This window comes from Lentinula edodes (genome assembly GCF_021015755.1).
Source record: "Lentinula edodes strain Le(Bin) 0899 ss11 chromosome Unknown C8R40scaffold_2, whole genome shotgun sequence".
NCBI classification, from domain to species: domain Eukaryota; kingdom Fungi; phylum Basidiomycota; class Agaricomycetes; order Agaricales; family Omphalotaceae; genus Lentinula; species Lentinula edodes.
The window spans coordinates 569,208-583,255 of NW_025764308.1; the positions used below are offsets into that span (position 1 = coordinate 569,208).

The following is a 14,048-nucleotide window of genomic DNA, read 5'->3' on the forward strand; positions in this document are numbered from 1 at the left end:
GCAGTATTTATATCTACGGAACGGCGCAGCGGTGCGGAGCGCCAGACTAACTACTAGGAGCTATGCGAGTAGTACCTGCAGGGTAAAGTAAAAGACAATAAGGAGAGACTAGAACGAAAGAGTAAAAGACAATAGTGAGAGACTAGAACGAAAGGGTATGTGTAGCGAGAAAGAACAATAAGAGTCAGACTACAATAAGAGCAGATCTTCGGAATACCGAGCGGCGGAATGGAGGCCCGCGGCATGGACTTGACAAAGTCTCTGACCTTGGGCCAGGTGTATTGACGGCGGACTGCCTCTAGAGTTCGATTCTGGCCAAAATGGCCCGAGAGTGGATGATCATGAAAGTAGCAGAGAACTTGAAGGCGAAGATCGCCATGATTCAGGACATAAATACGGTCATCAAGGCGTAATAACCCATCACTACCTAAGCTCCAAATTGGAAGGATCTTTTGCAAGTTCCAAACCAACAACGGAGCTCGGGTCCTTTGGAAAAGCGAGAATGATAGCTTGATGCAGAGCCTCGATATCCATAACAATAGAGGCTCGGAGCATCGATATCCATAACAATAGAGGCTCGGAGCATCGGGCCTTCTAAGAAGGTAGCTCGAAGAGAAGTAGTTAGTTGCTCATTAGTGAAGATAGGCCGGAAGTTGTGAGGGTTGACTTGCACGTAGCCGATATCCCCCTCTTTGGGATAGATGTCCCAGCGTCTAGTTATTGAATCAGGTTTTTCGCCGAGCTTTCCCAGTTGGAAGCGAATTACCATGTTGAATTGGTGGAGATACTCTGACCAATGGACCTGACGGTGGGTGAGAATCTTGGTAGTAGAAAAATACTCAAGATTTTTGTGATCAGTGATGACGTCCACCGGATCACCCGAGCTGTCCAGATAATGACGCCAAGTTTTGAAGGCTTCGAAGATGGCAAGGAGCTCTTTATCATGAGTGTCGTAGTTGAGCTCTGCAGTGTGAAGAGTTCTGGAAAGGAAAGCTAGAGGATGGATTTCACTGTCAACAGTCTGAATGGAGAGAATTGCCGCAATGGCGTAATCGGAAGCGTTGGTTTCCACACTAATAGGATGATTGGGTTCCCAGTGAGCGAGAATAGGCGCAGAAGTCAAAGCAATTTTGAGGTTTTCAAAAGCCTCTTGACAGTCATTGTCCCAGATCCAAGGAGCGCCCTTCCGGGTAAGCCAAGTCATTGGCACAACGATATCACTATAATTATAAATAAAACGACGATAGAAGTTTGCAAAACCCAAAAAGGACTGAATGTCCTTAACCTTCCTAGGAACAGGCCATTCCAGAATGGTCTGCACTTTCTCTTTGGACATGGTCAATCCGTCAGGAGAAAGAATGTAACCCAAGTACTCAACAGTATCCATATTGAACTCGCATTTGTCCGGATTGGTGTAAAGCCAATGTTTCCATAACTGCCGAAGAACTTCCTTGATGTGTTCTTGGTGTTCCTCTGGCATGTCGGAGTAAATCAGAATGTCGTCGAGATAGACAATGATACAAACATCTAGCATGTCAGAGAAAATGTCGTTAACAAAACGTTGGAAAGCAGCAGGTGCGTTCATAAGGCCAAACGGCATGACCTTCCATTCGTAAGAGCTGTAGCGCGTCCGAAAGGTGGTTTTCCATTCATCACCTTCTGCTATTCTGACTAGGTGATAAGCGTGAGCGAGGTCCAATTTGGTATAGATTTTAGCTCGTTTGGGAGCGTTGAGAAGGTCTGAGATCAACGGCAGGGGATAGCGGTCCTTCTTGGTGATGCGGTTGAGACCGCGGAAGTCCACCCAAAGCCGAAGTTTCCCGTCCTTCTTGGGAACGAAGAGTACCGGAGCGCCGTGAGGTGAGGAAGATGGGGTGATGGCACCAGTGGCCAGCTGTTTGTCAATAAAGTCTTTAAGGGTGACTAACTCCTTTTCAGACAAAGGATAAATTTGACCGAGAGGCGGCGAAGCGCCTTCTTCCAAGTCAATCTTCAGGTCGTAAGGTCTGTGTTCAGGAAGTGCGTCTGCAGCAATCTTATCGAAGACGTCTGCAAACTCAGCATACTCTGCTGGGATAGAATGAGGAAGTGGAGGGACAGTAGGAGCGGTAGAAGAGTGGTCGGCGGCGCGGGCCGCAACCTCAGAGTGGATAGCACGAAGGAGAATGGGTTCCATACCAGTGTCCTTGCAAGCCCTGTTAAAGACTGCAGCACTGACAAGTGCAATGTCGACCTCGGGAGTTTCCAGTTGAGCAGCGAATTGAGAGACTGTAGGGTAAGAATAGATGGGTTCAAAGGAGAATTTAGACGAGAGGGGCTTGGCCCGTAACATCCGAGAGTGGGAGCGAGAGCGAAGTGAGTCCCCAGGAGGGGTCTCCAGAATTGTCGGTAAAACCAACAGCGAAGGTTCCGGTAGCAGAACAGTGACCTTTGCATCAACAGTGTTGGTGGCAGAAGGCACAGACGTCTGTGGAGAATCAAAGTGTGAAGTGTTACGGAACATAATGTTTCAAGATGCCCAGTCAATCAACGGATTGTAGCGGGATAAGAAACTGTAACCTAATACTGCTTAACAAGATGAATCTAAATGAGTAACATAAAAGGGCAATAGGAGCAGCTCGCCAGAAGGGAACCAAACGGCGATATTTGCCATATCGGTAATGGGTTTAGAAGATAATGAACCATCAAAGAGACAAAGATTTACAGGAGAGATTTTGGTCGTATGAATAGAATTTTGAGAAACATAACGAGTATCGATGAAAGAGTCAGTAGAACCAGAATCAACAAGAGTAGGAAATTTAAGAAGAGCAGAGATAGGTTCGGCCGGTGCGGCCGAATTGGATAACAGAAATTCAGTAGTTAATGATATTACAAGAGATCGTTCAATATAGGAAAGAGCGGACGCATTGAGATATAACTCCCCAGGTGAGGTATGAACCTGATCAATGCAGCTCCCGTTTCGCACCGGGGAACAAGAGCTGCGGACTAGTTTTCCGATTCCTCTTCAACAACTTCAATAGTTGCTTCGGGGGTTTCTTCAACTTCGGCAGCACGGCCCTTTGACTCTCAGGCCTTTCGCTTATTGCAGTCAGCAATCTGATGCTTACCACCGCAGAAGAGACAAAGATTGTTCTTCATCCTTCTTTCCCTTTTGGAGGGAAGAACTTTCCCATCTGCACCGAGATGGTTGAATGCGGGGCGCTGACCGCCGGATTGGCCGGAATTCGAAGAGTTCTGGGGCTTACCATTGTTCGGTTTACCTCCAGAGAAAGGTTTAGGTTTCGGCATGAACAGCACCAAAGAACCAGATGGCTGAGAGTTGTTTTGCTGGTTAGTAGGACCAGCTTTGAAGTCCGAGGAACCCTTCTTCAGGTTCCGAGCAATAAAAGGTTTACCAGCCTCACGTTTCTTGGTTTTTTCGCGCTTCTAATAGCGGTTGTCAATACAAAGAACCTCTTGACGGTAATCCGCGAGCGTCGCTGGCTCGGGCAAATGCGCCATTTCGTCCTTGATACGTTCAGCTAAACCTCATCCATAAGTCCATTTCAGGGCAGCAGAATCCCAGTTGGTGCGAGCAGCCAGGATGTCGAATTGGATGTTGTATTTCCGGATGTTTTTGGTTTTCTTCATTTTCAGGTTCCCGAGAGAATCTTTGGTCTCGCCTTGGGCATCGTAAATGCCGAAATTATCCTGCAGCTCTTTTACCAGGGCTTTGAAGGAGGACATCCAGGCCGGCAGCGAGTCAAGATCTGGATCGGGGATATCAGGAACAAACCATTCTTTGGCTGAGCCACTGAGGTAGGATAGGATGTGGTTTACCTTCTGCTGGTCGGTGAAATACTTTGGATGGTCATTGAAGACCAGGGCGAGATTGAAGAAGAATGTCTTGAGCTTTCGGGGGTCCGAACCATCGAATACCTCCGGCTCCTTGACCTTGCTCTTAGATTCAGAGCTGTCAGAGGGTCGGCCGAGAGCGGCTAAAATGGTACCAAGGGTTTCAATGGAACCCTTGAAGCCAGAGAGGAGTTCCAACATAGCACATTGCTTGTTGGGGATGTCAGGAGAGATTGGGGTATGGGGACCACCGGGACCACCGGGACCACCAGGCTCACCACGTGGTAAACCACCAGAGTCGTCGTCCAGATCGTCATTGTCAGGATTATTGTTATCAGCACCCAGATCATCAGGGTCCACAGGAGGGTCTTGATCGTCGTGATCACCAGCATCCAGATCAAAGTGAGGAGGCGGGTCATGAGGAGATTGTGAAGTAGCACAACGTTCACGTTGCTTTTGTCAAGCCCATGCCTTGGTGCCTCATTCCACCGCTCGGTATTCCGAGATCTACTGTTTATTGTAATCTCATCTTTATTGTTCTTTCTCACTACACATACCCTTTCATTCTAGTCTCTCCTTATTGTCTTTTACTCTACCCTTCAGGTACTACTCGTATAGCTTTTAGTAGTTAGTCTGGCGCTCCACACCGGTGCGCCGATCCATAGGTATAAATACTGCCTATACGCTACTGTAGTTCCTCAGTTTAATTATCAACTTAGATTCCCTTTCTAACTTGGTTCTCCTCTTAGTCTTCAGGCTCATTGCCTAGAAGTACTCTCTACTCTAACCTTAGGACTTATAAGTTCTTTGGTTTGCTCCTCGTCATCAGCGATACCGCTGCTCCAACTTGGCTGCTCCTGGCTCCTCTCTTCTATACTCTTGATTTCCAGGGACTAGCGGTGTAATGGCAGTGTTGTTAATAACTTTACCACTGTCCCATTTGACCTTCCGCCCTTAGATACCTTGTGGCCTCTGGCACAGTTACATGGTGTACATGATTTTAACAGCTTTCCAGTACAGCGAGCTATGGCTTGGAGAATTGGAGATTCAATTCGAGTAATAGACTGGCCCCGAGCCAGAGCGACCACGGGGGGTTGTCCACAGCAAGGGGTTAAGACTTGAACAGGTTGTCCATCACTGGTATACAAGGTACTGTACTCAAATTGTTGATCTTCTTCCATAGCTTCAGGAAGAGTTGACGTAGTAGGAACTGTAGCTGGACCGAAACCGCAATTATGGCGACATGGTTGACCAATAGCAAAAATGGATTCAGAGAAAGGGGCAAATGATTGGGCTGTAGTGAAGAAAGTGTTTTCTTCGGAGTTAGCTCTAGATTGAGCTCGAGTTCTCGGAGGCATAAAAAATGATATGTCAGTACAACGTTAACGGATTGAGTTTAATTATACTGTTAAGATTGTGTACACCGTGTAACCGTGCCAGAGGCCACAAGGTGTCTAAGGGCGGAGGGTTAAATGGGACAGTAGTGAAGTTATTAACAACACCGCTGTTACGCCGCTAGTCCCCAGAGATTGAGAGTAGAGAAGGAAAGAGCCAGGAGCAGCCAAGTCGGAGCGGCGGTATCACCGGTGACGAGGAGCGAACCAAAGAACTTCTAAGTCCTAATGTTAGAAGACTAGAGATTGACAAGAGTACAGGGAAGTCTCAAGTCGAGGACGTGAAGAGAATAACCTCAGTTGGAAAGGGAATCTAAGTTGATAATTAAACTGAGGAACTACAATATCGTACAGGCAGTATTTATATCTACGGATTGGCACATCAGTGTGGAGCGCTAAACTAACTACTAGGAGCTATACGAGTAGTACCTGCAGGGTAGAGAAAAAGACAATAAGGAGAGACTAGAATGAAAGGGTATGTGTAGCGAGAAAGAACAATAAAGATGAGATTACAATAAACAGTAGATCTCGGAATACTGAGCGGCAGAATGGGGCACCAAGGCATGGGCTTGACACAGCCCTATAGCTTCACAATACAGGGTTTTGCATAATTTCATAAACAACTGAGTTTTTTTCTTTTTGCAGTCCAAATATATCCTATCTTATCAGCCACATGAAAAAATTTGTAGCTGAGATTATTTTGGAACAATCAAATTAATATAAGAATATTCAAAATAATTGCATTTCCTGCCATGTTGTTAAGATCATGTACACTGTGAGGCCATGCCAGAGGCCACAAGGTGTCTAAGGGTGGAGGGTCAAATGGGACAGTAGTGAAGTTATTAACAACACTGCTGTTGCACCGGTAGTCCCCGGAGATCAAGAGTAGAGAAGCAGGCCACTAGGAGCAGCCAAGTCGGAGTGGCGGTAACACCGACAACAAGGAGTAAACCAAAGAATGTCTAAGTCCTGAGGTTAGAGTAAGGAGGTCTTCAAGGCAATGAGCCTGAAGACTTAGAAGGCAAGAGAAGAAGATCTGAGTTGATCTAGGATGATGAGGATAATTCAAGTTGATAATTAAACTGAGGAACTACAGTATAGTACAGGCAGTATTTATACCTACGGATCAGCACATCAGAGCGGAGCGCCAGACTAACTACTAGGAGCTATATGTGTAGTGCCTGCAGGGTAGAGAATAAGACAATAAGGGAGAGGCTAGGTAGAAGGGGAATGTGTAGCAAGAAAGAACAATAAGGAAGAGATTACAATAAACAGTGGATCCCGGAATACTGAGTGGCAGAGCGGGGCACCAAGGCATGGACTTGACACATGTTCATGATTGTTGCATGGAGAAATTTTTGAAAAGTCTCAGCAAACTCTGATAGAGAATTTTTGGAGAGTTTTGTACCTAATCTCTTCATATTCACTACAACATTAGGGTTTCATCCCCGCAGTGATATCCCTACATTTCAGTATACCACCAATAGATACATTATTTGAGGAGGCATGGGGTTGAGAAGCAATCACATTACATTTAGATATTCTGAATTGGCAACGGATATATTTGGACCGCAAAAAGAAAACAACTCAATTGTTCACGAAATTATGCAAAACCCTGTAATCGCCACATGAAAAGTTTTAAAATTTGTGCTCGGGATTTTTGATGAATTTTGGAAAAAAAAAATCCTTGCATTTTCGCTACATTTTCACCGAGGACATTGGCTCATTCCCAGTGCCCACACTGTAAGACAATTCCATTCAATTGTTTAATATGTAAATCACTGTCAATGTGACCACTGTATAAAGGAGCCTGTATATGGACTGATAACAAGTTTTTACACTGATAAGTTCAACATCTGCAAAACATGGATATTCGGCTAAGGGCTGAGAGCAGATCCCAGCAGATCCCAGTACCGAAAGCACTGAGAGCAGGCTGCTCTGAGTGCTTTCAGGGCTGGGAAATGCTTTCAACTGCTTTTGGACCCTTAGCCAAATATCCAGGTTTTGCAGATGAATCCTGTTCAATCGCATGCATTTCTATCCTGCCTCTGCAAATCCTTAGAGCATATATGGTTCAGTATGGTCTATACCTACCTTCTATCAAATCAGATTTGAGAAAAATGCTTTGCTTGCCCATTCCGAGGTGCAACTAGATTTGACTGTATAAAGGAGGTGGGAATGACTCTATCCAGACTCTATCTACTTAAACCGCCCGCCAGATAGCGGAGGAAAGCTTAAGTAAGCTAATGTCATAAGTCTGCGGGTCTCCGTATATAATCCTTCTACGTAGGCCATACATGATACCCCAGCTCTTAACTCGCTTCGGTCGTCCTACAGGGCATGTATCTTCATTATATCTATGTCGCTCTTTAATCGCTGAAATCGCAAGCAGACGCTCCTTTTTCCAACACGGCGAACGATATATGTCTTCCTCAATCCTTTCACCTGCAACTTTAAATGATTTCGGAAAAGAGCATGTCACGAAAGGGCTTGCAAGGATCAGTGATGGGATTATGGTCAAAGGGAAAGGCTCTTATGTAGAGTACCTGGATGGAAAGAAAATGCTGGATTTCACCTGTGGAATCGGTGTAACAAATCTGGGTATGTCCTGAAAATATTCTTACCGTACAGTATAGCGTATTTTAACTTGTGTTCTAGGTCACTCTCATCCAAAAGTAAGCAGGGCCGCTGCAGATCAATGTATGAACATTGTACACGCCCAGGTATTTCATTCTTCGTTGATTGTATTTCGCGATCTGCCTATTTAAAATACACCCTTTCTCAGTGTAGCATTGCATTCCACGAGCCGTACCTCCGCCTCATCGAAAGACTTCTTCCAGTGATGCCTCATCCCTCCTTGGACTCGTTCTTTTTCTGGAACTCGGGGTCGGAAGCGGTAGAAGGCGCAATCAAAATGGCTAGGGCTTTGACCGGACGACAGAACATTGTTACCATGCAGGGTAAGGTCTCAATGACATATCCTGATATGCCTCTGCTGAAAGAATCACTGTTAGGTGCATACCACGGTCGTACTTTCGGTGCTATGGCCGTCACTAAAAGCAAGACTGTTTATTCTGATAGTGTAGCTCCTCTGATGGCACGTTCCTTAATCTCTCTATGCAGCTGATATGTTGATTTTACACTTAGCCTGGGGTTTTCTCGATGCCGTATCCGTTCTGGCACCAGCATCGTCTTCCACCATCCACTCCACCCTCAGTCTTGACGGAACAATGTCTATACCAACTTCACCTTCTTCTCTCACAACAGACTTCACCAAAGGATACAGCGGCAATCATCATCGAGCCTGTTCTCGGTGAGGGTGGATATGTTCCCGCTCCAAAGGAATTTTTAGCGGGCTTGCGAGCAGTTTGTGACCAACATGGAATTTTGTTGATCGTGGACGAGGTTCAATCCGGCTTCGGAAGGACTGGTAAATGGTTTTTCATCGAGGAGAGCGAGGTCAAACCTGACATTCTACTGATGGCAAAGGTAAGTTTGTAATTTTCATGAGTCTAAAACTTACATTGGGTAGGGCTTAGCAAATGGATTTCCTCTGAGTGGTATAGTCAGTCGTAAAGAGTTGACTGACAAACTCGCGCCTGGTTCAATGGTAAATTCACAAAGCGTTTTAATCGTAGACGGCCATTAACTTCACGCTCGTGCCTTTAGGGAGGTACCTACGCCGGAAATGCTGTATCTTGCGCGGCTGCTTGTGCAGTCGCTGATGCCTTCCATGAAGAAAATATCATGGCCAACGTTCAAGCTCGGTTCGTCAGTTTCAGAATATTACATGCAAATCAGTCAACTTTGTCCTTTCATTTGTAGCTCTCAAGAGCTCTTTGCCTCCCTCAACGCGCTCAGAGACGACCAAACACTAGCTCAGCATATCCTTGATGTTCGAGGTCGCGGTCTTATGGTCGCTATGGAATTTGCTTCCTCAGAAGGTCCTGGTGCTGCTTTTGACCCTGCGACTCCGAAGGGTCTTACGGTCAAGAAAGGTATCGCAAGTCGAGTAACAAAGAAATGTATCGAAAAGGGTATGCTTCTATTGACAACGAGCGTGTATGAGGTGGTGAGGTTCATTCCACCGCTGAATATCTCACGGGAGGATATGAAGAAGGGATGTGATATTTTTGCGGAAAGTCTAAGGGAAGTTGTGAGGGAAGGTTAAGGTTAAGGAAGGAATTAAAAGGTGTACGTATGTAGTAGAATACTTTCAAACTACTGAAATCACGAAGTAGGTCAGTACATACTGAGGGGATTGACTGGTCAAGAAGAGTTTACACCTGAGTAGACAGTTTAAGCACTACTTACAATACATGGATAGGTCTTAGAGGTCAAGTATCTATACGTAGAGCGATATGAGTGAAATCCTCAGTGAAGAACCAGATAGGTTGTAACAGCTGATAGATTACCTATACGTAGAGTGATATGAGTGAAATCTATCTAACGAGTGAGTATCGATAACTATAGGTAATAGACGGAGAAAAACTCACCCTCAGTGAAGAACCAGATAGGTTGTAACAGCTGAGGGTGATGAACGTGCGAAAAGTCCAATAAGTAAGTGAAGTCACGTGGAACCGGAATGAATCGGCATCAAAAGGGAAGTTAACTCCCAACAATAGGTATATACTCCGTTGGCGGGATATTGATAATCCTACACTAGTGTTTATCGAGTACGTCCTTATTCAAACTTCAGTCTCTCAGTGAGGAAGCCTTTCAAAAACACTCAACCATACAAAGACTGGCTTGTAACTTACTGCAAGCCACTGCAAGAGTAGCAATAAGTGAATACGGTCCACTCGTGACTTTCGTCTTTTGATAAACATCCTTCCCGCAGAGTATCTGATGCTCCGGTACTATGTAGGGGCAGGGCACAACCTCGCAGAACTGCGGCACAAGATAAGCCATTCGATAAAATCGGAGAAGTGGACCACAAATTATGGGAGGAGTCAGTACTTCCATGGAATAAATGATATCAGTATAATATACATGATGCACAATGAGTTGTATGATTAATTCTGAGAATTGACTACTTTAGGGTCTGGAAGAAAAGAGATGTTGATAATACGCACTTCTGGTATTCTGAAAATAGTGATTTCCTGCTGTTTGAAGTACCGTCGATTTTCTTCGTCAATGAGAACCAGGTTGAGGTAGTATCGTGTGCTGAACTTCTTATTCACGTCGCGGAAGGTTGGTGTCAATTCAAACCCACCAAGGAACAAGCGGATGGGGATAGTTTCCCCTGAGTGAGGTACAAGTAATGTGAGTAATAGTGACTAGGGAAATAACGCGTCGTACCTCTTACAGGAGCACCGTCCATAATTTCGAACTTGGTTATTGTTTCACTTTCGTTGTACTGATTTGGAGGAGCGCCGGTGGTTTCTCTTCGAATAATGGACAATTCCATATGCTTGATTTTTATTCGCACAAGTAGGAAGAAGATCTTGCCTACGATGACGTCTTTCAAGTGGTACCTGTAAGAAAAGAAAGATATGAGCAGGGGAAAACACTGAGTTTAGGCATTGTACCGACTTGGATTTGTTGTATTCAAACTCGATATGCAAGCAATCTTCGATGCCGACCTCCATTTTGATTGAGTTGTTGCTGTCTGGCGGCATTCTAAATGAGTGTACCCAGATATCTCTCTCCTTCACCACGTCTGCCATCCGCCGTGATATGGTTACGCGTATAAAATATCTGATAAGGTAAGTGAAAGCTTGGTGGGCTTTATATACCATAGGCACATACCTTAACTTGACATTGATACCCTGATAACTCTCGAACTGCTTCTCTACGTTCTTAAAACCAAATTCATACGTCTGCGCTTGACGCATTTCGCCTGGAGCTGCAAGCTCTTGAGAGAGTGACAGAAATTCGTGATGATGACCTCGGTCATAAAACAACTCTATTCGTTTCCTGTAGAATCGAGCATGTTGGGAACATATTTTGAAGCTCACCTATGCTTCCAACAAATTCAACCTTGATACCATCATGTTGAACCTTCTTGCCGTCCCGTGTACGGATGGATATCTGAGAGTTGTTCTTGCATGTAATCATTGCTCAAAGATGCTGGCTTACCTGACCGCTCACAGTGTCCCCGTCATAATATACCGGACATGAAATCATCTTGTCCTTTTCGCCTTTGGTCTCTGCCAGCTTGCGTACATCCTCTCCTTCCAGTTTCACATCAATGTCTATCGGCGATGAGAAGAAATAGCCCGCCATGGTGTCTTGGATAGAGATTGGAGAAGAGTGACAAGAGAAGCACGTGTCCGCCGTCCGGCACGATTCTCAAGTTCCAATGGCAACACTTTCTCTCCTGATTTTGCCCCCGTTTTGCCTACTACAGCGCAGTCCAATAATATCAAAGCACATTCCTCTTTCTCTCGAGACTCAGTACATTATAATTCATGCAATCCCGAATCTTCGAAGTTTTTTTCCCTCTCCGTCACCGATAAGCCTTAGGTCTTCTGACCGCAAAGCAAATCAATTCCTGCACTCCCAAGGGTTTACACGAAAAACAAGAAGTTCTCTTTCCTACCACTACTATGGTGTACACGACCTCATCCTTATTTCTGAAGTCTCTTTCCCTCGCTGGCATCACGCATGCTTTCGTGAACTGGGGCTCCGATCATCCAGCAATGTTGGAAGAACTTCAGCGTCAACGATTTGAAGGCGAGCATCAAGGGGCAACTTCGCCCTGTGTGATAACGTGCCCAAACGAAATGGTAGCTCTTAGTGCTGCACAAGGATACGCTCAGGTCACTGGCAGACCAGCTGCGGTCATTATACATGTAGATGTAGGGACGCAGGTTCGGATGCTCTTCAACGTAGATTATATGCTCACCATTCATCGCTATTGGTATAGGCTCTTGCTGGGGCAATTCATAATGTCAATCGAGGCAGAGTTCCAGTCCTCATCTATGCAGGTGCATCGCCCTTTACAAGTCGTAATGAGATGAAGGGTAGTCGCAATGAATGGATAATGTGGCTTCAAGGTATTTCAAAAGCTAGAGAGCTGCGACTCGTTTGAACATCCAATGATGTACAGACATACCTGACCAAACCGCAATTGTTCGCCAGTACATGAGATACACTGCTCAAATTAACTCCGGAAGGAATGTTGTTCAAATCGTTAAACGCGCCCTACAGATGTAAAGGCAGTCATCATTGTTCTTCGTTGCATCGACTTATGCTTTTGTAGTGCCACTTCTGAACCCAAAGGCCCAGTCTATCTTTGGGCACGTAGAGAGGTTATGGAAGAGGAACACCCGTTCGCACTGTATAATTCATTATCAATGAAACCCCACATATCTGTCTCTCCAGCAGCTCTTTCTCCAGTTGATACGATGGCGATCAGTACCGCCCTACTCACGGCCCTCCATCCATTGATCATAACTTCCCATATTGGACGTAATCAAGATGCAGTCTCTTCCGTGCTCACGCTCTCCACTCTGCTCGCAGTTCCTGTTTTTTGCGTTTGTCCCTCCACCGTCAACATTCCTTTTTCGCATCCGTTCCTATTTGGAATCACCTATCTTTCTCCGGGTCCGACCACAGACTCATTTGAAGAGCATCTTCAAATTGCTGACACTGTCCTAGTGCTTGATTCAGACATCCCCTGGATCCCCTCCAAATGTGGGCCAAGTGAAGATGGTTCCCGAGTCTTCATCATTGACAGTGGAGATCCACTTAAAACGAACGTGGCGATGGGGACTTGGGACGCGGCTTTACATCGAGGAGTAGAGTTGATATGCTGTGCCGATACAGAAACGGCTGTTGGACAGTTAGTTGATGTTACGAAGGAGCACATACGAGGCAGTACAACGAAGCTTGAGACGGTTATACTTGAAATCCGGGATCGAATCAAACAGCGAGCGCAACGAATCAAGCAGGTTCATGACAAATGGATTGCTCGTCTAGATGGGGACGAATCCATACCTGATGTCGCAAAAGAAGGGCCCTCAAATCTCATCACAGTACCCCATATCATGCGAGCCCTACGGGAAGTTGTGGCTCCCATTTCATCGAAATCCTTAATCATCAATGAAGCCATATCTAACTACGGCGTCGTCTGGGAACACGCTCGAGCCGAGTTTCCTGGAAGTCTTTTGACTTCTGGAGGTTCGTCCTTGGGTTACGCACTTGGTGCCTGTGTAGGTGCAGTTTTAGGGAGTTCGTCTTCTAGTGGAACCGGAAGCGATACAATGGACTATGATTTGGTGACTGCGGTGGTGGGCGATGGGACGTTCATGTTTGGTGTTCCGAGCTCTGCCTTTTGGATTGCTCGCCGATATAATACGGTTAGTCTATGTCATTACTTGTTTATGCGGTTCCTTATGCTGAAATCATATCATAGCCTTTTTTGACCATTGTACTCAATAACGGTGGTTGGAAAGTGAGTTATTGCTGGTAAATGTTTTCGAAGCACCGCTAAGAAATGCTGTACATCAGTCCCCCAAGTTATCAATGCTAGCGGTTCATCCTCAAGGTCATGGGTCGAAGGCACGTTCAGGAGAGCAACTCTCTGTTGGTTTCTCATTTGAATCCCGAACTCAAATCTCGGCTGCGCAATCCGATAGGATTTCTCCGAGCTACTCTCAAATTGCCGTCGCCGCCACTGACGGTTGGGCCTGGGGCAGAAGTGTATCTTTATCCTCCGATAACGCGACAGAACCGCCGGACTTGGTTTGGAAAACTCTCAAAGGAGTGCTCGCAGAAGCGGTTCGAATAGTGATCGAAGAAAAACGGTGTGCTGTAATTGATTGCCTCCTAGAGGCTCTGTAAACTAATGACAAGTTCAATCGCCTTACTCCA

The 14,048-nt window shown here is 45.6% G+C and overlaps 3 protein-coding genes across 3 annotated transcripts; 2 read left to right on the top strand and 1 right to left on the bottom strand.

Moving 5' to 3' along the window:
* Window positions 1-7,651: 7,651 nt before the first annotated feature.
* C8R40DRAFT_1157905 (acetylornithine aminotransferase) lies at window positions 7,652-9,399 on the top strand (the record flags this gene model as incomplete). Its single annotated transcript, XM_046229678.1, has 8 exons — window positions 7,652-7,829; window positions 7,887-7,951; window positions 8,014-8,188; window positions 8,243-8,325; window positions 8,376-8,717; window positions 8,761-8,838; window positions 8,898-8,995; window positions 9,054-9,399. The coding sequence occupies 8 exons, from the start codon at window positions 7,652-7,654 to the stop codon at window positions 9,397-9,399; spliced, it is 1,365 nt and encodes a 454-aa protein (XP_046091407.1).
* An 861-nt stretch (window positions 9,400-10,260) lies between these two features.
* Window positions 10,261-11,491, bottom strand: C8R40DRAFT_1262031 (vacuolar protein sorting-associated protein 26-domain-containing protein; the record flags this gene model as incomplete). The annotated part of the gene is made up of 7 exons (XM_046233843.1): window positions 11,310-11,491; window positions 11,189-11,261; window positions 10,980-11,136; window positions 10,764-10,928; window positions 10,530-10,705; window positions 10,304-10,473; window positions 10,261-10,272 (listed from the first exon to the last, which is right to left on the bottom strand). The coding sequence occupies exons 1-7, from the start codon at window positions 11,454-11,456 to the stop codon at window positions 10,261-10,263; spliced, it is 900 nt and encodes a 299-aa protein (XP_046091408.1). The 5' UTR covers window positions 11,457-11,491.
* Window positions 11,492-11,779: 288 nt separating this feature from the next.
* C8R40DRAFT_1033352 (thiamine diphosphate-binding protein) lies at window positions 11,780-14,018 on the top strand (the record flags this gene model as incomplete). Its single annotated transcript, XM_046223335.1, has 6 exons — window positions 11,780-12,043; window positions 12,100-12,229; window positions 12,283-12,385; window positions 12,436-13,534; window positions 13,591-13,629; window positions 13,686-14,018. 6 exons carry the CDS (start codon window positions 11,780-11,782, stop codon window positions 14,016-14,018), a joined length of 1,968 nt encoding a protein of 655 aa, XP_046091409.1.
* Between the last annotated feature and the right edge of the window lie 30 nt (window positions 14,019-14,048).